This window comes from Equus quagga, chromosome 5 (assembly GCF_021613505.1).
Source record: "Equus quagga isolate Etosha38 chromosome 5, UCLA_HA_Equagga_1.0, whole genome shotgun sequence".
Taxonomy (NCBI): Eukaryota; Metazoa; Chordata; class Mammalia; order Perissodactyla; family Equidae; genus Equus; species Equus quagga.
In genome coordinates, this window is record NC_060271.1 from 62454890 (window position 1) to 62477084 (window position 22195).

At 41.8% G+C, this 22195-nt stretch overlaps 1 protein-coding gene across 1 annotated transcript in view; it reads left to right on the plus strand.

Moving 5' to 3' along the window:
- ACOXL (acyl-CoA oxidase like) overlaps positions 1-22195 on the plus strand; it is a 256960-nt gene that overhangs the window by 125096 nt on the left and 109669 nt on the right. Inside the window, exon 11 of the mRNA XM_046662297.1 lies at positions 19022-19138. Coding sequence (XP_046518253.1) covers positions 19022-19138 — 117 coding nt within the window. The remainder of the gene's footprint in view (positions 1-19021; positions 19139-22195) is intronic.

Consider the following 22195-nt stretch of genomic DNA (forward strand, 5'->3'; position numbering starts at 1 on the left):
ATTTTCAGTGTACAAATCTTACACTGCTTTTATTAAATTTATTGCTAAGCCTTTTGTTCTCTTTGGTGTTATTATAAATGGAATTGCCTTCTTAATTTCATGTTTGGATTGTTCATTGTGAGTGTACAGAAATATAATTAATTTTTGCATATTGTGTTTTTTTATAGATTGGAAACTTTGTATGTTTGTGTATTTTGTATATTGATCTTATATTGTGCAACATTGCTGAATTTTTAGTTTGTTCTAACAGATTTTTAGTAGATTCCTTAGGATTTTCTATTTACAAAATCATGTATCTCCAAACAAAGATAACTTTACTTCCTCCTTTCCATCTGGATTCCTAAAGGACAATTATAAAATGTTCCTTTCTATCCCTAGTAACATTATTTTAAAGTCTATTTTCTGATATTAGTATATCAACTCCAGCTCTTATGGTTGCTGTTTGCATGATATATCTTTTTCCATCCTTTTACTTTGAACTTATGTGTATCTTTGAATCTAAAGTGCGTCTTATAGAGAGAATATTGTTAAGTCTTGTTTTTTAAATCCGGTGTGACAATCCCTGCCTTTCTAGTGGATATTTAATACATTCAAATTTAATATTATTGATGATGTTGGATTTGCATTTACCATTGTGCTTTTTTGTTTTCTATATTTTTTGTTCTTCTGTTCCTCCTTTACTGACTCCTTTTGCATTAAGTAAATATTTCCTGGTACAACATTTTAATTCCTTTAGTGATTTTTAACGTTATATTTTTTGTGTTATGTTCTTAGTGGTTGTTCTACGGCTTATGATATACATCTTAACTTATTGGAATCTACTCCAGGTTTATATTAACTTAATTCCAGAGAGACATAGAAGCTTTACTCCTGTATAGCTCTATTCCCCTCCTCCCTTTTCTCTATTATTGTTATACATATCACCTCTGTAGACATTACAAAGCCACCTATATATTGTCATAGTTATTGCTTTATGTAATTTTATTTCTTTTGTTGAAGTAAAGGAAGAAATGAGAGCAAACACATATTTATAGAGCTTTTATATTAATCTTCCTGTTTACCATTTCAGGCTTCAATATGGATTTGGGGCACCAGCTGGTGTCATTTCCTCACTCCAACACAACTTTGTTCCCATTTACCTTTTTGTGCAGTTATTGTCAAATATATTACATTTCTGAATATTATAGTCCTCACAATACAATTATATTTATAGCATTCTATTGAAGTGGTTTTTCAATCAGTTGAATGAAAAAAGGAGGAAAAATATGCAATTATGCTATCTTGTATAACTGCCTATGTAATTGCCTTTCCTGGTGCTCCTTGTTTTTTTTTGTGTGGATTTCACTTGCTGTCTAGTATAACTTGCTTTCAGCCTAAAGAACTTCCCTTAGTATTTTTTTATAAGGTGGTTCTGCTGGTAATTAATTCTCAGTTTTTGTTTATTTGGGAATGTCTTTATTTCACTTTAATTTCTGAAAGATAGTTTTGCTGGATGTAAGATTCTTGTTTGACTTTTTTTTCAACCCTATGAATTGCCCTTAGGCCTCCATTTTCTCTAATGACAAGTCAGCTGTTAATCTTATTGGTATTCCCTTGTATGTGATGAGTCATTCTTCTCTTACTGTGTTAAGATCTCTTTGTCTTTGGCTTCAAAATGTTTACTATGTGTCTGATGGATCTCTTTGTGCTATCCTACTTGAGTTGATTGATCTTTTTGGATGTGTAGATTATGTTTTCCATCACATTTGGTTAAGTTTCTTTGCCATTATTTCTTCAAATATTTTTTTCTGTTCCTTCCTCTTTCTTTTTCTTTTGGTGCTCCCATTATGTGTATGTTGATATGCTTAATGCTGTCTCACATTACTCTGAGGCTCTGTTCACTTTTCTTCATTCTTCTCTCTGTTTTTCAGATTGCGTAATTTCTGTTGATTTGTGTTCAGACTCACTGATTCTTTCTTCCACCAGCTCAAGCCTACTGTTGAGCTTCTCCTGTGAAAATTTTCATTTCAGTTATTTATTTTTCAACCCCAGAATTGCCATTTGTTTCCTTTTATTGGTATTTTTTATTTGATTGTCATTATTTACTTGATTGTCAACATTGTCATCATACCTCCCTTTAACTCTTTAAACATGATTTCCTTTAATTTTTTTTGAACATACTTATAATAACTGTTTTGAAGTCTTTGTTTCATAAGCCCAATATCTGGGTTGCCTCAAAGGCAGTTTTTATTGCCTGCTTTTTTTCCTGTCTATGAGTCACACTTACGTGTTTCTTTGCATGCTTTGTAATTTTCTTTTAAAACTGAACATTTTAGATAAATATTGTAGCACTCTGAATATTGATTTCCCCCTTCTGGGGCTTGTTGTTGTTTACTTATTTATTTGTTTAGTGACTTGGCTGGACTATTTCACTGAAATATATTCCTCTTGCAATGTGCAGTCTCTAATGTCGCTCCTGAGAGGGTGCAGCCTTGAGCATGTGACTGTCTTCCTGGGTTCCTGGGAGGACTGGTTTTGCCTGGGCTCTCCTTGACTGTCTCCTCCCCTCATCTACCCTAATAAGCTTTTGATTATCTGCGTCTATTGGTATCACACCAATTTGTAGCCCCTATCAATCACTAGTTAATTGCTATATTGTTTTCGATAATGCCCTGAAACATATATTATGCCAGGTCTGCTCCAGTTAACACTGGGTCCCTTTGTAGGGGCAGAGTGTTGCCAGTCTTTGAGGCTGCTCCAGTCACAGGAGTCTCTTCTTAGCTGTCTCTTTCCCTGATTCTTTCTGTGTAAATTCTAGCTGATCTACCATTTTGCCAAGCTTATCATTTTTTCGCTTGTTGCTGAAAGAATTATAGAGCTACCAGCAACTGTTAATGGCTCATACCAAGATCTCCATTGTTTGTGACAACACTCATAGGCATGATCTTCTCCATGCTTTGTTTCAGCTAAAGTTAGTCTCCTGAGGCAAAGCTGCAGAGCTTTCTGCTCTTTGTGGCCTGCCTTTCTTCCTGGGGAGAGCCTCTGCACCACTGTATCAGAGCTGGTGGTAGGACAAGGAATTACTTCTCCCAAAGCGACACCCCTGCATGCAGAACTCTGGGCAGGGATAGTAGCTCCTGGGCTTCTCATCTTACACTTCCTGGCCATAAGACCTCCACTCTGGAAGCAAGCTGGGACAGGAATGTTCAGGATCCAGGATTCTTGACCTGCTGTGTCTGGAGTAGAGCTTCTGCCCTAAGAATGGGGGCTCGGTGGGGGAAGGGAGCCCCAGTTCTCTTGACTGTACGTCCCTGGAGTGGGGCTTCTGTAATATGGAGCTGGGAGTGAAGGAATGGAGGGAGTAAGAGATGCCAGTGGCCTGAATGAAGCCGTAGCTCTAGCCTGGGAGCCAGGAGGAGAGGGAACCCTGTCATCTTGGTTGCACCTGCCCACAGTACAGCTTCTGTCACACTGAGCCACTTGGGAGTGGGAGAACAAAGTGGATGTGAGTGGGTGGTGGCTCAAATAGAGTTAGGTTTAGATTTTCTTGATAGATCTTTCTCCACTTTCTTAATGCCCTTAGGATGATTTCCAGAGACTTTAAGTGTTGTTTTAGACATAATTTTCAGTGATTAAGTGAAAAGTGTTTGAGTATCAGTACCGTTGTATGCAGGTCAGCAAAAGTAGTGGAGTCCAGCCAGGGCGAAAATCATGTTTCCGTTCTGAGGAAAGTTCAGAAATGTGCTTTATTTCAGGTTCAGTCCTGAAAGAGGTGGTACAAGGACCCTGGCCTCCTGACTCCTGGCAGGTTCTCTGTGCTCCAGCCTCCACTAGCCTCCCCAACCTCTTGGAAATGCATTCACCCAGGCTGTCACTTTGTGTTGCGTTCTTTGGCATCCCATGATTTGGATAATTTCCAGTATCCTAACATCGTACACAAAAACTCAAATGACCCTGTGGAAGTTTATTTCCAAGCAGTATCCCTGCAAAGCAGATGAATTATTTTTGTCACAGGCATAATAAATTGCTAATTTTGGAAATGTTTTTGTAAAGAAAACAACTGTCATGTTGTTTCCTTGTAATTTTCAATTTTGTGCAAGGATACATGAGTACAAAGAAATGAGATGGGCTTGTCATAACCCATATGATGGCGTTGCCCTTTGGGAATGCCCAGGAGAGGACTGGGGCCAAGTAACAGATTAGGCAGATACTTCTGTGCGAAGTGTCGCAGCGAAATCTGGATGGTGAGGAAGAATGTCCTGAAATGAAGTCCTGGGGAAACTGAAGTTGTGATAGGCACCATGCAGGTCCATCTGTGGCTCAGGGCAGCAAACCAGTGATGAGTTCTTTGGACAACTCCAGCTGAGGGGACTTCTCATTGCTGTGTTTTAAGCCTTGGTGACTGATGTGTTCATCCAACACCTGACATCCAGATGCTGGATATAAACGAGGCCCAAGAACTGGATAGATAGAAACTGTTAGATGGAGGATGAAGTGTTTAGTTTTTGCTGGGAGGGGTGGTTATTACAATATAGACCCACTCAAAGAGATTTTTTTTCCTTAAATAAATATTCCTTGAAGGCACATATTCTGTTGCCAACAGAATAACAAAGTTTGCTTTTACTTATTATTTCAATTTTAGAGTCAAAGATGAAAAAGGATGCTTGGAAAAAGCTGTGTTTAGGGAGGCATAGGACTTGCATTAATTTCCTGGCAGATTAGAGAATAAAGTGGGAGAGAGGTTAAAGCAAGGACTTGTCTGCCAAGTCGATTGGAAGGAGGAAGATCAAGGGAATTGTTTGGAACCAGGGAATGGCTATTTTAAGCAGATATGAACAAGAGTCTGTTCACCTTCATACATCCTTCTTGGGTCAGCCTAGTGGCACTTGCTGCAGTTAACTATGTGGGTAGATTTATTCCTGTGTCTCACTGGAGTAGACCTACATCTCTCACCTCTGCCTATCTCTAAAGTCAAAAACAACAAAATAACACAGATGAAGAAAAAAGTCTCATCCTTTTGTAGAGTTTGAAAAACATTCCTAATAGGAAAAAAATCCCAAAGCAAAAGTGTTAGATTAAATTGATGATATAAAAATTTTAAAATGTGCATATTTCAAAAGCAAAGCTAAAAATATGACACAGTAGAGAAACATCTAAACAAATATGACTAACAATGGTTTATTTTCCTTAATATATAAACAGCCTCTATAAATAAATAAGAAAAATAGTAACACCACAGTATGTAAATAAATGAGCACATAAGAAAACAGACAATTTGAAAAAGACATATCCATGGCTAATAAATATGTAAGCAAACTAATTAATTTATTAGTAATCAAGGAAAGGCAAGTTAAAGTGAGATAATTTTTTACTCTACTAAGTTAACAAAGACTTTTGAAAGGACAATACTCAGATCTGGCAGAAGTGTATTAAGCAGGGCAAGTTATACGCCGAGAGAAGGAACAAAAATTCATACAATATTTCTGGAAAATGAGTTGGTGATATACATCAAAAGCTTTAAAAAAGATTTCCATTTTTTTGATCTAGTGCTATTTTTTCTAGAAATTTATCCTGAAGAAATAATCATTAAAATCGTCAATCAAGGATATTTAATGACATGGGAAATTGCATACAATGAAATATTAGGTAAACAGAAAAGCAGGATATAGAACTCTCCGTGATATATTCCCAGTTGAAGATATTAATATTTGTTGGGGATATTCATTATCTCTTGATTGTAACACACATACTTGTCCATTTTATTTTTTCTGACTTTGTGGTATCTGTAATTTTGCACACATTTACCATGTAATATTTCCTTATTCATGATAGATTACTATTAAATTAATGGTATGTTTTTAAGAGATTTTTTTAATGGAGGAAATATGATGTATATTATACATTAACGTCTATGCATGATCTTTTTTCTTTCTGTGTCTATCTCTCTCTTTATGTACCTGGAAGTTAAATAAATCTAATAGTATTAGTCAATTACCACACTTTTGCCAGATAAACTTACTAAAATTCAAATATAAATATGTCATGGTTAGAAACTTGCAATAGGACTTATACTACTGGGAAGATGGAGTACATGTGCTTTTCCCTATTCTTCCCACTAAGGGCAAGTTAAAAGCCTGGGCATTATGTATAAGACAAACATAAGATGACTCTGAAAGTTGGAGACAAGAAAGCAGACCATCTGGGACCTGGAGATCTGACCAATGACATAATGCAGAGTCCCCTTGTTTCTTTTCACTTCGTCTATCCCAGAATGGGTACTGGTGAAGCTGAGAACCCAGAAACCCCAACAAGAGCAGCCAAAACATCAGTCCCAACAAAGCCTGTTTTTTCTAGACAAAGGACAAGGAAAGGACACTTAGCAACACAGAAAACTTTTCGATAATGCTGGTTTACTTTAGTCAAACACCACAGAAAGAACCGTGACCCCACCCCACCCATGTCAACAAAGGCCAGTGGGGAGCCTCAACTTCTGTCCTCCCCATGCTGTGATGAGGTGCCCCAACTCTATCACCGTGGTGGTGTCAGAGAAAGCCAAGCAGGGAGCTAAAACTTTCATCCCTGCCAGGAAGAAACAGGCCCTACTCCCCGTGGTGTCAGTAGAGGCCATGTGGGGACCCTGGACATCTATCCCTACCCAGCACCTCCTCTTGCCTCCTGCTGTGGTGGCCTCAAAGCAGGCTGAGTGGAAAGTTAGAACTGTCACTACCACTTAGCAGTAAAGACACTCCACCCACTGCCAGAGTGCTCTGCCCACCCTAGTGGAGACTACATGGGGAGCCAGAACTCCCACACCTGTTCAGCAATAATGAGGAACTCACGCCCATCACTTGAGTGTCAATGGAAACAAAGTGGGGAACCTGGACTTCTTCCTCCATTAGTCATTAATGATTCCTTTGCCTGCCACAAGAGTGTCAGAGAAATTGAGAAAGTTTAAAGGAGATCCAGAGTCACACAATGTAATGTGAAAATGTATCTGTTTCAATCAAAAATCACTTGTCATACCCACAATCAGGAAGATCTCAAACTGAAGGATAAAAGGTAATTAATAGATGCCAACACTCAGATGACAGAGATGTTAGAATAATCTGAAAAATATTTTAAAACAGCCTTCATGAAAATGCTTCAAACAGCAATTACAAGCATACTTGAAACATAAATAAAAATAGAGTCTTGGCAAAGAAATAGAAAATCTAAACAAAGAAAAGGAAGATATAAAGGAGAACCAAATGGAAATTTTAGAACAGAAAAATATAATAATCTAAATAAAAAACTCAGGAGGTGATCTCAACAGCATAAGGGAGGGAACAGAGGAAAGAATCCATGAACTAGAAGATAAAACGAATGGAAAGAACTCAATCTGAACGACATGGAGAACATAGTCTGCTATAACAAAAGATCTAACATTTGTGTCCTTGAAGTCCCAGAAGGAAATGACAAAGAGAGCAGGGCTGAAAAAGCACTTGAAGAAATAATGGCTGAAAACTTCCCAAACTTGGCAGAAGATATAACCTACAGATCCAAAAAGCTGAGCAAACAGGAGAAACCCATAGGATAAACCCATAGAAAGTCACTCTGGCATACATCACAGTGAAACTTCTGAAAATTAAAGACAAAGAAAAAATCTTGAAAGCAATGACAAACAATTTGAATTACACCAGATTTCTCAGTAGAAACCATGGAAGCCAAAAGGAAGTGGCATGACATTTTTCAAGCACTAAAAGAAAAGAACTATTAAGCTGGAATTGCAAACCAGCAAAATGTTATTCAGGAATGAAAAAGAAATCAAGACATTTTCAGATGAAGGAAAACTGAAAGAATTTGTCACCAGCAGACTTATCTCAAAAGAATAGCTAAAGAAATTTCTTTAAGCAGAAAGGAAACCATAAAAAAAAGAAACCTGGAATATCAGGAAGGAAGAAAGAATGTAGTAAGCAAAAATATAGATAAATACAATAGATTTTTCCTTCTGTTGAGTTCCCCAAATTATGTTTGACTGTTGAAGCAAAAGTTATAACACTGTCTGATATGATTCTAAATAAAAGTAGAAGAAATATTTGACTATTATACACAGAAGAGGGGAGAGGGATGCAAGACAGGTAAGGTTTCTATACTTCACTTGAAATGGTAAAATGAGGACATAAGTAGACTGCGATAAGTTATGTATATATAATATAAAATCTAAGCAACCACTAAAAAAGCTATACAAAGAGATACACTCGCAAACACTATAGATACATCAAAATGGAATTAAAAATGTTCGAGTAACCTAAAGAAAAGCAAGAAAAATAAAACAACAGAATGAAAAACAGAGGAAACAATGAAAAGGAAGTCAGACTTAGGTCCTATCATATTAATAATCACATTAAATGTAAATGGCCTATATAATTCACTTGAAAAACAGAGCTTGCCAAAGTGGATTAAAAAATGTGACCAAACTCTATGCTGCCCGTAAGAAACTCACTTCAAATATAACAATATAGGCAATGAATGTAAAAGGATGGAAAAATATATATCATGCAAATATTAACTGAAGAAAAGCAGGAGTGGCTATATTAATTTTATATAAAGTAGACTTCAGAGCAAAGAAAATTACCAGAGACAAGGAAGGACATTAAATAATGATAAAAAAAGGTCAACTCATCAGAAAGATAGAGCATTCCTAAATGTGTTTGTAAAACACAACAGGCTGAAAAATACATGAAATAAAATACATGATAGAACTGAGAGGAGAAGTAGGCCAATCCTCAATTATACTAGGAGATTTCAACATCTGTCTCTTAATAGTTGGTAGAATAACTAGATAGAAAATCAGGAAGGATATAGAAAAACTCAACAACACCCTCAACCCGCAGGATCTAGTTGACGTCTATAGAACATTCTGCTAAGCAAAAGCAGAGTATGCATTGTTTTAACGTGCCCACCTAACATTACCAAGACAGACCATATCTTATGCCATGAAAGAAACTGCAGAAAATTTTTAAACATCGAAGTCATTAGACTGTGTTTTCTGATCACAATGGATTCAAACTAGAAATTCGTAACAGAAAGACAACAGGAAAATCTCCAACCTCTTATAAACTAAACAATACAATTCTAAATAACCCATAGTAGAAAGAGGAACTCTCAAGCAAAATTTTAGAAATACGTTGAACTGGATGGAAGTGAAAATAAAATATATCGAAATTACGGGACATGGTTAAGCAGTGCTGAAAGGGAAAGTTACAGCACTAGATACATACGTTAGAAAGGAGTAAAAGCCTCAAAGCAATATCTAAGCTCCCATCTCAAAAATCTAGAAAAAGAAGAACAAAATTCATTCAAAAAAGAATGAATTAATAAAGATAAGAGCAGAAATCCGTGAAATTGAAAGCAGAAAAATAGAGAATATCAAGGAAGCAAAGAGCTAGTTCTTCGAAAAGATCAATAAAACTGACAAACCTCTGGCAAGACTGTCAAAGAAAAAAGAGAGAAAACACAAATTACTAATATCAGAAATGAAATGGAGGATGTTACTACGGACACTGAAAACATGAAAGGTCATAGGGGAACACTAGGAACAACTCTGTAAACGCAGATCTGAAAACTTCGATGAATGGACCAATTCTTAGAAAAGCATAAAATACCACAACTTACCCAATACGTAAGACAATTTGAATAGCCCTATAACTATTAAGGAAATTGAATAATTTAAACATTCCTTAAAAAATCTCCAACAGATGGTTTCATTAGAGAATCCTGCCAAACATTCAAAGAAGAATTAAGAATAATTCTGTACAACTCTTCTGGAAAATAGAAGAGGAAGAATCACTTTCCAAATCATTTTACGAAGCTGGTCATATCCTGATCCAAAACCAAATAAAAACAATATAATAAAAGGAAACTGCAGAACAATATCCCTCATGAATATAGACACAAAATCCTTAGCAAAATATTAGGAAATAGAATTTAGCAATATATAAAAAGAATTATATGCCAGGACCAAGTAGGATTTATTCCAAGGATGCCATGCTGGTTTAATATTCAAAAATCAATGTAATCTACCAAATTAATAGGCTAAAGAAGAAAAATCACATAATCATTATCAATTGGTGCAGAAAAAGTATTGAAAAATTCAACATTTTTGATAAAAACTCTCATTCAGGTAGGAATAGTGAGAAAGATGCTTAATTTGATAAAGAGCATCTACAAAAAAAAGTGCAGTCAACATTATACTTAACGGTGAAAGACTGAATGCTTGTCCCCTAAGACTGAGGCTGAGGTGAGGTTATCTGCTCTTACCGCTCTCCTTCAACATAGCGATGGAAGTTATAGCCGGTGCAATAAGGCAAGAGAAAAGCATATAGATTGGAAGAAAGTAATAAAGTTGTTTCTATATTCAGATGACTTGATTGTTTATACAGAAAATCCCAAGGTATTTACAAAAAAGTTCTAGAACTAAGAAGTGAGTTTAGCAAGGTCACAGGATACAAAGTAAACATACAAAAATCAATTGTATTTTTATACACCCGCAATGAACACAACAGTACCAGAATTTAAAAGATAATACCATTTACAACTGCTCATAAAAATGGAAATGCTTAGATGCAAAGTTAACAAAACAGGAGTAGGACTTATATGCTGAAAACTATAAAACACTGATGAAAGAAATCAGACCTAAATAAATGGAAAGAGATACCATGTTTATGGACTGAAAGACACTGCTGTTGTTTTAAGAGCCTATGGGTACCCTTTACTTTTAAGACTGTGGGTCGAGAGAGAAAGGGGAGGCAGCAGCCAGCCCTTAAGCTACTCAGGCACGTCCCATTGCCAAGGACAGTCTAAAGCCAGCCTAAAGCACTAAGAAATGCATGCCAGCCCTGAAAAGTGCTTCATTCCTTGGCTTTCATCCCCTGATGCCCAATCTCAGTGAAGGGGGATCCTGGAGAGCTTTGGGGCCTCAACATTTGTCTCCCTCTCTCTCACTGCACGTGGATGGTGTCAGGCTTGCTGTCTCCAGCCTCTGCACCTGCCATAGGATGGAGGGGAAAGAGGAGAGAAGCGCTGGCTCCCGGGGGGGTCAGCCCTCTTGCTTCCTCACTCTAATGACCGAAGTGCTGGGGGCTTTTGCAGTGGTGCTGATGATGGAAGACTTTTTTCTCTATAAAAATTTTTTAAAATCTGAAAGCAATTCCACAGTGAAGTCATTAGGCCACCCCAGGGAGTCTCAGCTATAATTTATGGCTCCATGTATCCTACCATTGTAATTTTGTTTTGCATTCATTAGGATGGGATTTCTTTAAAAGAAAAATCTCAAGGAATCACAGTTCTGACAACTAACATTAACCACCGTGTCACTCACAGATATTGCTAAGGCTCTAATTCTGAAGAGTAAATTAATTTCCCTTGTGTGAGAAGCATCTGAGTGGTGTTTGGATCCCTCTCTAGGGGGTGCTGATTGACTCCAGGAAGAAGCCGCTGCTTCTATGGTGACATGATGAGCTGGAAGACTCTGCCCACACCAGCTTCTCTGACTTTATTTCATCCGTCTTGTCCCTCCCTGGAATTTGGGGAGAAGAAAATTGGCCATTGTTGTTCGGGACATAAAAAGGGCAGGTGGTTTCAGGAAGCTTCATGTGATTCCACCCCCGGCCCCTAATTTTTCTTACTGGTCCGTAGACAGCTCATTTTCTTCTCTATCAGCAATTTCGTTCTTTAATTTAAGGTTGGGTGAAAAAGACTTTCCTCTTCACCCTGGAACTCTTTTTATAACAGGGTTAGTGATGCAGAATAGGTTAGTGCTTTGTTCGGGTTAAAGAAAAAAATAAAGAGGGCTTCTTTGGGGACATTTTAAAGTGGCTTTTCTAGATCAAGGATGGGTAGAATAAAAGGTACTCCTAGGAACTCAGGATAATGGTAACGACTGTGCTCATGACAGCTGCCATGCCTTGAACACCTACTGTGTGTCAGGCATGGTGCTAAACACCTGTCGGCACTGTCTCACTTAGTCTCACAGTCACCGTCAGCCCCTTTTCATGGTTGAGGAGCTTGAGGCTCAGTGAGTTTGTGTAACTTGCCCAGGGTAACACTGCAGGTGGCAGAGTCTGTGTGCAAACCAGGTTTGTCTGATCCAAAGCCTGGGTTTTAACCGCTAGCTCCTGCCTCCCCTCCTGGAATGACTAAGGTGACGTGATGTCGACTTGGCCCCAGCATGGCCTCCCATGGGCAGCGTGAGGTACCACAAGAGGATAAGAACAAACTCAGTAGAGAGGCAGCCAGGTTCGCTGCTGCTTATTGTGAAGGGGTTTGAGCCGTAGTATGTTGGGTCAGACCCACTCTTGTTTGTGTACTTGAGCCCTCAGAGAAGAAGCTGGAACTGGCCAACCTTCAGATCCAGGGTGACCCAGGCCTGCTCTCTGCTAGTCCTTGATGGTCAGGGTTACAATGGTTATACACCAGGGTTATAATGTTGGCTAGAAGTGGCTCACCCAATGGAAATATGGAGACAGAGCTACAGGTTTACTCTGCCTTGTTGTCTCTTATCTGAAGGGCTTCTGGGGTCCCCCTGGGGTCATCCATCTCCTGGTGGGAGGAAGTGGCCTGGTCCTAATCCCTGTGGGTCTGCGGTCTGCTCCCTTCGGCACTACCCTTCCAGTGCCCGTGGATCGGGTAGACAGTCTTTGCAGCCTCAGGTAGCAGAATGTCAGCCCCTGACAGATACTAGCCAAGACATTAGACTCATGGGTTTCCTGTTGGGGAGGGCCTTTAAGTTCCTGGCGTTTTGATTTGGTGTGACCTTTGAGAAAGGGAGAAAAGGAACAGAAAAGGCGCTTTCTCTTTGTACTTTCCGGCCAACAAAACATGGGCTCTCATGTCTGTCTTTGTGAGTTTGGGGTGGCTGTCCCTGCTCTCTCTATAGACTTTCTGTCACTGATGCCAAAGCACTCTCATTTTTTTTGCATATCTGAAATCTTCTTGTGTTTAAAAATTGTCACTGTCATTGACCCCATCACAACCATTGAGGATCATCTATTCCGTGGTGGTTGGGTTGATAGATGGTTGAGGGTTGGGAGAAAAAAAAAAGTGTTTGGAAGGTGCAAAAATTACTTGTTGGGATTTTTGCAGAATTGGAAGGCACTTTTGTCCTTCCTTGGGGCCAATTGACATATCTAATCACAATCAAGGCTACTATTAAAGAAGCACTATCTATATGCTAAACACACACACACACACACACACACACACACCCTCTTACGTCTCTCCTACAGATGGATTGAAAGTTGCCCATTTGAAGAATGATAGCTAAAACATGGTGGATGTAACATATTGAGCCTGATGGTTCAAGGCAGGCTTGCTTTGTCAGAGCAAGCTATTAAATATTCAGCTTTAAAAAAAAAAATAGCAAGAGTTGTGTGCAGCCCAGCCCCTACCATGATCCTAAGCTTGACCCCAGGACCCCAGGGTGGGATTGGTTGGGATTGGGTAGGGTGAGGCTTGGGACTAGGAGTCAGGGTTTCCGTTGCGCACATTACTTGATAATAAGCCAGGTTTTTACATCCTGGCTGGCTGGCTGAACCAAATCTGCCAAGTCCAGCCAGTGCCATTAAAATATCCTTTGTAACATATTCTCCCTCTGGGTTTCTATTTTCAGGAGCATCACAGACAGGGGAGACATGGGGACAGATGGGCTGTGGGCTCTCTGAGAGGTTGGGAGGGTCTCCATTGGGGGCCGGTGAGAATGGGGTGCAGTGGTCCACTTGCAGCCAATCACGGCTCCCTTGAGTCCTGTCTGTGCCCAAGTTATTAATAAGGGAAGGTGGCCAACGGGAGTGTGGCCTGGGCCCAGGAACTTGCTCAGCTTTTGTCTGCAGAGGTCAGCACTTTGACAGCAAAGGAGGCGGGTTTTGTCCTCCCTCCCTCTGGCAGCAGGGGTGCCTCCAAACCAGCTTGCACCCCGAGGAGGCTCAAGGTCAAGGGCAGAGGCCCAGCCACAAATCTCCTCTCCTTCTTCCAATTTGACTGGATGTCATTCAGAGTAGACTGATGCAATGATGCTGCAGAGCAGGAAACATGCGAAGCAATTATCTTTTTAGTAGGTCACTGGCCTCCTTTGGGAGAAGAGAGCAGAGGGAGAGCTGGGACGGCAGGCAGCACGGCCTCCCCCAGAGGCTGCGCGTGCAGTAGCTGTGTTGGTGATTAATAGCCGTGTCACTTCCCATGAATGTTGCTTTAAGCAGCCGTGTTCAAAATTGAGTGGGAATGAAATAAAACAACCCAAAATAAATGTTTCCTCTATTCCTTAAGAGTTGCTGGAATCCAGAAATAGCTTTTCCAATCTATAATTTTAAATGGCATCATTCACAGCCCTCTTGGAGCCTCGGCTTTATTTTCACGTGGATGTTGTTGTGCACACGCGCGTCACTTTTTGTTTTTAAAGACCATGAAAAATTTGAGCTCAGTGACTTTGGGTTTTTTTCCCGCACTGAAATAAAAATTATGTTTACAGAGAAAAATACAGCCTTTACATGGGTTTTTAAAGAAAAATAGTAACCCTGCCGAGGAAAAGGACAGGAAGAATATTGTGTCCATATAGATCATAAACTGGAACAGTAAAAACGTCTGGCAGGCGGTAATTGCTGGCCAGCTGCAGGGATTATAGCCCCGTGAGCTGTGCTCAGGGCAGCGTGCCAGGACACTGGCAACCAGAGGCAGGCCTGGACCAGCATGGCCCTCAGTGCGGTCGACGGGGGCCTGAGAGCACACACAAGGGGGTGACCACAGAGTGGAAGGGCAGGGTTCCTGCAATGGCCAAGCCCTCTCAGAGCACCAAGTCTTGAGATCCCCTCTCGCTGCTGCCTCTGTTGGAGCCAGGCTGCCAGCTTGGGGACAGATGGTGGCAGTCATGGGGATGACCTCCGGCTACATTCCTGGGCAGGAGAAGGATCGTTGGCCTTTAGAGTCATGTATTCCCCTGCAAAAGCCAGAGAACACATCCGATGGGTGAGGAGCTAGCAGGAACCCCCGGCCCAGTGCTTTGGGGACTGTCAGTGTCTTGGGCCAGAGAGAGGGAGGGAAAGAGTACAGGTGCTGCCTGCCTTCTGCCCACTCATATGTTTCCTTCTAGTCCTTGGCAAAACATCAAAAACCAAAATGAAACAAACCAGCGGTGGGGTGGGCTGTTGGGCACGAGGGCAGGGTGGGTCCCTCATCTTACTTGCTTCCTCCATCCCTGTCCTCATTGCCCACTGGCTCCCACCCAGCGCTCCAGTGTCTGACAGTTAAGCTTTTATTGGACCATCTAGTAACAAGCAGACTTTCCAAGAGGCGGAGGGTGAATGGGTGGAGGCGTTGGGTGTGGAGCTGCTGAAAGACGGCAGAACAGTCAGTCTGTCATCCTGCCTTCAGTCTTTCCTGAGCGCTCACACCCGGTCGAGCTGGGGCACCTGAAGATGGAACAGGCCTGCCCTCAGGGAGCTGTGAGTCTGGCCACAAGTGAGGTTTTAAAATACAGGTTTTAGTGTTGTTCAAGTATGGGGAGGCCAGCAGGTCAGTAGACAACTGCCATTGAAAAGATAACTTGCTACTCACAGTTCCCAAGGGGAGGGGCCCGCCATGCCACACAGGGAAGCACCAGGGCAGTCAGGAGGCAGAGGGAGCAGGGAGCAAGGGGAAATTGTGGACAAGAGCCCTTATGGTGGTTTCCATGGGAAGGAACGGGTGAGACAGGGTAAGCAGGCTAAACAGACTTAGGATTAGCTAGTCTCAATCATTTCAGTGGGCTCTGGAGTATGGAGGTTGTCTCTGGTTGTCTGGTACCCAGCCCTGGGGTGACTGGGACAGGGGAACAGTGGCCTAGAGTGTGAGAGCCCCATAAAGGAGGTGGTGGGGGTATGGGCTCTGGGTTGGTTAGTTTGCATACGGAAGATGTACTTGCAGAGGTGTCATTTGCTTGCTCTAGGACTTGGCTGGCCCTGGGAGGGGCAGTCCCTCCCGGGTCAACAAGGGCCCAGATGTCAAAGCATCAAAACTTGAGGTTAACACAGGTGCACACAGTGCCAGCAGGAAAGGGAAAATTGCTCCTGTGTGGGAGGAATCCCAGCTGAAGTGCTGAGGGCCTTCTGAGGAGACGCAGCTTCCTGCCTTGGTCTGGTTTGGTTTTTGAAGGGGCGTGGCGAAGAGGGAGGGAGTCTCAATGGGAAGAAGGACTTTGGCTGAGACAGCAAAAATGTGATGTGTGGCAGTTAGGGGTGAAGTTGGCTGCAGGCAAGGAGCCCTGCTTGGACGGAGGCCCAGGATGGGAAGGTGTCAAGGGCTTAGCAGCAGGGAAAGCAGTTGGGGCACTCAACTGGGGCCCAAGTCGCTCTGGAATGCCACGGGAGGCATTTGGATTTCCTTCTGTATGAGCTGGCCAGAGCTGTGTTGCCCTCCAGGAGTCCTAATGAATTCATAGACTCATACAGAATGCCTATGCTTGCCATATATCATAGTCTCCGAACTTAATTAACGAGTTAGGATGCTGACGTAAATTTATTCTGGATGAAAAGAAGAAATCCACTGTGGCAGAGGCTGAAAACTCAGTGCCTCCCGGGCCTGCAGGTACAGTCAGTGAGTGGAAAGGACTCTGGGGACAGCAGGGGACAGCCATGCCCCAACTCGAGCAGCAACGGCCTCTGAGCTCCAGGAGATGACATCATGGGAATGGGGTTCAGAGTTGCCAGATTTCCCTAGTGTTCAAGAAAGGCTGGAAATGCAGATTCTTGTGAAATCTCCTGAGCTTTGTGAAATCACCTGGTAACTCGGCAGTGCCTTAACTAAGCTCTTCCTTTCCTCTCAGCACCGGGAAAGGCACTGGGAGGCCTGTCCCCAAATGGACGTGTGGTGGCCTCTTTCTGCTCTGCGCCTGTCACCCCAATTCAACTGGGAGTGCCAAAGAGGAAATGGGATGATTACAAGGTGTGCCTTATTGGGGAAACTGAGGCACACCAGGTCAGGGGTCAGATCTGACATCCAAAGACCTTCCCTGCGGTCTTGAGTGAGCCATCCTGCCATGCTTCATCTGCATGTCCTCGTTGGGAAAACCCATTCATTCGGCAAATATTGAGTGTTTGCTCTGTGAGGGGCCAAGACAAACACTTCGCATACAAAAGCAGAAAATTTGATGGGACGCTGTCTAAAACTGTATTGTTATTGTAATGATTTTTCAGCAGAACAAAAACTAGAAGGTGCCGTGATCAGTTGCTTCTTTGGCTGTCCCCGTGTGGGTGAAGTTTCTCGCGACGACGTTCTGGCAGCACATAGGAAATCCTGTTGATTGACAGGGTGGGTGGGTGGGGGCAGGCACCAGGCTCTCCCGCCCATGCCACCTGGTCTGGTTCTCTCCGTGTCCCAGGCTGTGAGTTCAGTGGCCTTCTTGACCCTGGTGGCCGCCCAGCACCTGGTGTGGTGCCGGCAGAGAGCAGGGATCCCGCAGATGAGTGAATCACGTGTGGCAATGTCTAGTTTCGGTAGACAAGATTTTAGCCACAGCGACCGTAGATGAAGCTACAGTATGATCACGCACATAAAAATGAAAGTTAAGAGAGTGGGGACAAACGGAATTTGGAAAATGACCTGACATTGCGATGACATCATTATCGGATCAGTGCTTTTTGTATTGGTTTCACAATGATCCAGCAAGAGCTGAGAGATCTCCCTCCAGCCTGACAGGCTCGTTGGGTGCCATGCCCCGCGGGGCTTGGGTGTGTGCTGGGATGGACGCAGGGTGTGGAGGGAGGGCAGGCGGGGTGGTGTTCCGCGGATGGCCATCTGCGGGGTGGTTACACTGTGCTGGGGGAGTCCGTGCTCGTAGAAAACGAGCCTGCACTCACAGTGCTCGAAGCGGCTGCCCTGTGTGTGCTTACTGTCGTCTACGTCCCCACCACCTCCCACCCACACGACAGGTCCGGACTGTGAATTCTAGACACCTTGTGCACTAAGAGATCATGGTACCCTTCTTTTAATTACAAATAAAGACAATAGTAAAGCATCAAATTATGTTTAAGAAAGTCTATTAATATAAAATTTTAAAACATTCGCTGTTTCCCCTCTCTCCTCGAGTGATTGATGGATAGATATCCTCACTTCACTGGTGTCCAAAGCACAGGTTTGCCCTGCCTGTTTGATAACAAAGCACTGTGTGTGCATGCCTGTGTATGCGTGCACATATGTGTGTGCATGTGGGCATGCATGTGCGTGTGAAATGTTCTTTCAGAAATCAACATGAAGGTCGGAGGCGTTCAAAGGCAGGAGGCTTCCAAGCCCAGGACTGTGGAGCATCATGGGGCACAGGGGTGCCCCTGTGCTCTGACAGGCCAGGCTCTTGGCAGTCTGCAGCCACGGGATTCTGACTGTGGGGGTTGCCTGTGGGGACAGTCCCACACTGCTTTATAAACTGCTGTGAAGAAGACCGGGGTTTGCCCTGACACAGCTGCCTTGGAGCGAAACGCAGCAGCTGTCCACAGGGCCCAGGGTTGCAGGCAGGGTGTGGAGAAGGTTGCAGGAGGAGAAGACCTCCGTGTGGAACTGCAGGGGGACTGAGCTGGGCTGAAAGTAATGACCTGCCTGTGAATCTGACAGGAGCACCGGGTTAGCATCGCCTCCTTCTTGAGGATGTCCTTTTGAAATATGTTCTAGGATATTGCTCTCATCCTATTAATTATGTCACAAACTTATTAAAGCTGAATAATTAATGATCGTGGGGCACTTGGAATGATAAAATGCTATGTAAATGTTAACGGATAAAAATTACTCTGTGTATCAAATAGATGCGCTGTTTTGAATATATGCCATGGTGGGAAGGTTAATTTCCACAAGAGCTGAAGAGCTTTCTGTTGGGCTGTATTCAGAAACGTGTGATATCTTATTATCTTAACCTCATTTCAGGAGGCTCGAGCATTCTGTGTTCTGATGTATTCGAACGGCAAATGTCTGCTTAGAATTTTGAGCTCTGGAAATGAAGTTGCCTATTGGATTTTGGTAAAAATTGTGTCTGCTTGCTTCTCTCTAGCCGGAGGCAGTTTGGGCCCAAAGCTAAGGAAGAGGTCAAGATCATTGAGCACCAAACGCAGACCCTTCGGCTGATGCCGCACCTGGCCACGGCCTTGGCCCTGACCTTCGCCAGCAGGTGAGATGGGTCTCAGGGTTTGCCCTCTGGAGGTGAGTGTGAGGCCCTGGTGTTAGTAAGGAGTGAGAGGAGAGAGAGCCAGAGGCTTCATTTTCTACCTGCAAGCAGGAAAGCATCTGTGGTTAAGATGCAGGGCTCGGCTTAAAAGTGATGTTCGGCTCTTGGTTGTCTGTATATCCAGATGAATGGGATCCACAGCAAATTTGAGAAGACTCGAACCAGTGTTTCTCCAGCATTTCTGAAAGAAAGAAACTTAAATGGTTCAAATTTCTCTACCTCTGTAAAGGTTCTAAGTTACAGTAAAGTTTTCAAAAATAGGTCAAGGTGTGTGCACTTGAGGGAGGTAGGTGTCAGGCTATTGAATGAAACAGCAGTAACAGTACCGTAAATTCACATGGAAATTCACATTTTACAGCAGGTTTTGTCTATGCTTCTCCACTCTTCCTCCTCGAGGCCCTAGGAGGTGGCCTGGGCAGTTATGTGTCGCCACTGTATTCTAAAGACCAGAAAATTGGAGAATGCCTAAAATCACAGGGTCCAGGAGCAGGTGGGCTGGGATGTAACTCCAAACTTTGGATGTTGATCCTCTGTTCTTTCCTCCCTGTGCAACCCTGCTTCTCAGTGATAAGGACAAGAATTAATTTCTGAATAATTTAGAATTGATGTGTGTTTGAAATTTCCTGCACCCCTCAGTAAGCCCGTGCCAGGGTTTATAAAAAGATGGTCGTGGGAGAGACCGTAGTCAGTGTGCTGGGCTTGTGGGGCTGCCTAGCTGCTGCTGGCCTGGCTGGGACGGGCTCACTGGGCACAGCTCTGCTCTTACTGCCGTCAAGCCTGGAATCCCAGGGTGCACGAACAGCGACTCCTGCAGACTGAGCTTCAGGAACAACACTAAGGGAGATCCAAGCCACCTGGAAAAATACGTAAATTACTTACAGCCAACATTTCACTTACAATGTTTTTGAGGTTTAATTTGCATACAGTGAAATGCACAGATTTTAGTGTATTGTGTGATGAGTTTTGACAACCACATCAACTTGTGTAATGAACACTCAAACCAAATATAAAACATTTCCATCACCCCAGAAAGTTCCCTCGGGCCCCTTTGCCATTGGCCCCCACCTCACCCCCACGGCAGAGGCAACCTTTCTGATTTCTACCTCCGTAGCTTGATTTTGTCTGTTCCTGAACTTCATATAAATGGAATCATACAGGAGGTATTTTTTTGTGTTCAGTTTATTTCATTCAACGTAACGTCTTGATGTTTGTCAATGTTGTTGGTGGTTTGTTCATTTTTATTGCTGGGTAGTAGCATTAAAAGAATAAATCACAATTTTTTAATCCATCCTCTCACTGATGGACATTTGGGTTGTTTCCACACTCTTAGCTACTATGAATAAGCCACAGTGAATATTCTTGCACAGTCTTTCATTTTTCTTAGGGTAAAAACGTAGAGAGGAGGTGCAGGGTAATTGGGGACATGTTTGTCTAGTTTTATAAGAAACTTCCAGCTTTTCATTTTACACTCTCTCGGGCGATGTATGAGAGTTCCAGCTGCCCTGTATCCTGACCGACGTTTGTTCCATCTCTTTCGCAATTTGATCCAGACTAAGCGGTATGAAATGGTATCTCATTGCAGCTAAATTCATACTTACCTGGTGGCTGATGTTGTTGAGAACTTTTTCCTGTGCTCATTGGCCATCGTGTATTTCCTTCACAAGGGATCTTTAAGTCCCTTGCACATTTTTCTAAATTGTGCTCTTTGCCTTTTTACTGACTTATAAGAGTTGTTTATATATTCTAAAAGCAAGTTCTTTGTCAGATTTACCTATTGTAGATATTTTCATCCATTCCGGGTTTTGTCTTTTCATTTTCTTAGTGACGCTTTTTGGTGAGCAGAAAATTTTAATGTTGATTACGTCTAATTTACCCATTATTTTTTCTTTTCTGAAGAGTGCTTTCTGTGTCCTCTCTAAGACATCTTCATAACCATAGCTTTATAGCAAGTCTTGAGATCAGGTATTGGGGCTGACCTTACAGAAATAAAAAGGAATATAAGGGAATATTATGAACAAGAATGTGCCAAAAATTAGATAACCTATAAAAAATGGACAACAAAAGTACCAACTACCAAAACTGAATAAAGAATAAACAGAAAATCTGAACAGACCTATAGCAACTACAGAGATTGGATTAGTAATTTTAATCCTTCTAAAATTTAGAAGAGGAGGGAACACTTTCCAACTTATTCTATGAGGCTAGAATACTCAATACCAAAATGAGGCAAAGATATTAGAAGGAAACTCTAGACCAAAATAACCTATGAATATCAATGTAAAAATCTTCAACAAAATGCTAGCAAACTGAATCCAGCAACATATAAAAAAAATTATACACCATGACCATGATACACCATGACCATGATACACCATGACCAAGTGAGATTTATCCCAAGAATGTGAGGTCGGTTTGACATACAAAAATCAACCAATGTAACATACCATATTAATAGAAGAGGTGAAAAAACCCCACGTGATCATCTCTACATATGTGGAAAAAGCATTTGACAAAATCCAGCACCCTTTTATCATAAAAGACTCTCAAAAATCTAGGATAGAAGGGAACTTCTTCTATCTCATAAAAGTCATCTATAAAAATTCTACAGTTCTATGTAATCATATGTAATAGTAAAAGATTGAGTGGTTTCTCCTTAAAATCAGGAACAAGATAAGGATGTCTCTGCTCTCTCTACATCTATTCCCCGTTATGTTGAATGATCTAGCAAGGACAAGCAGGCAAGAAAAATAATGAGGCATACAGATTGGAGAGGAAGTAGTGAAACTATCTCTATTTATAGATGATGACGTGGTGTTGTAAATAGAAAATCTTAAGGAATCCACTAAAAGTTTGTTAAAACTAATAAACAAGTTCAGCAAGATTATAGGATACAAGATCAATATACAAAAATCAATTGTATTTTTATATCCTAGCTATGAATAATCCAAAAATGAAATGAGGTCAAACAATTCCATTAACAATAGCATCAAAAAAGAATAA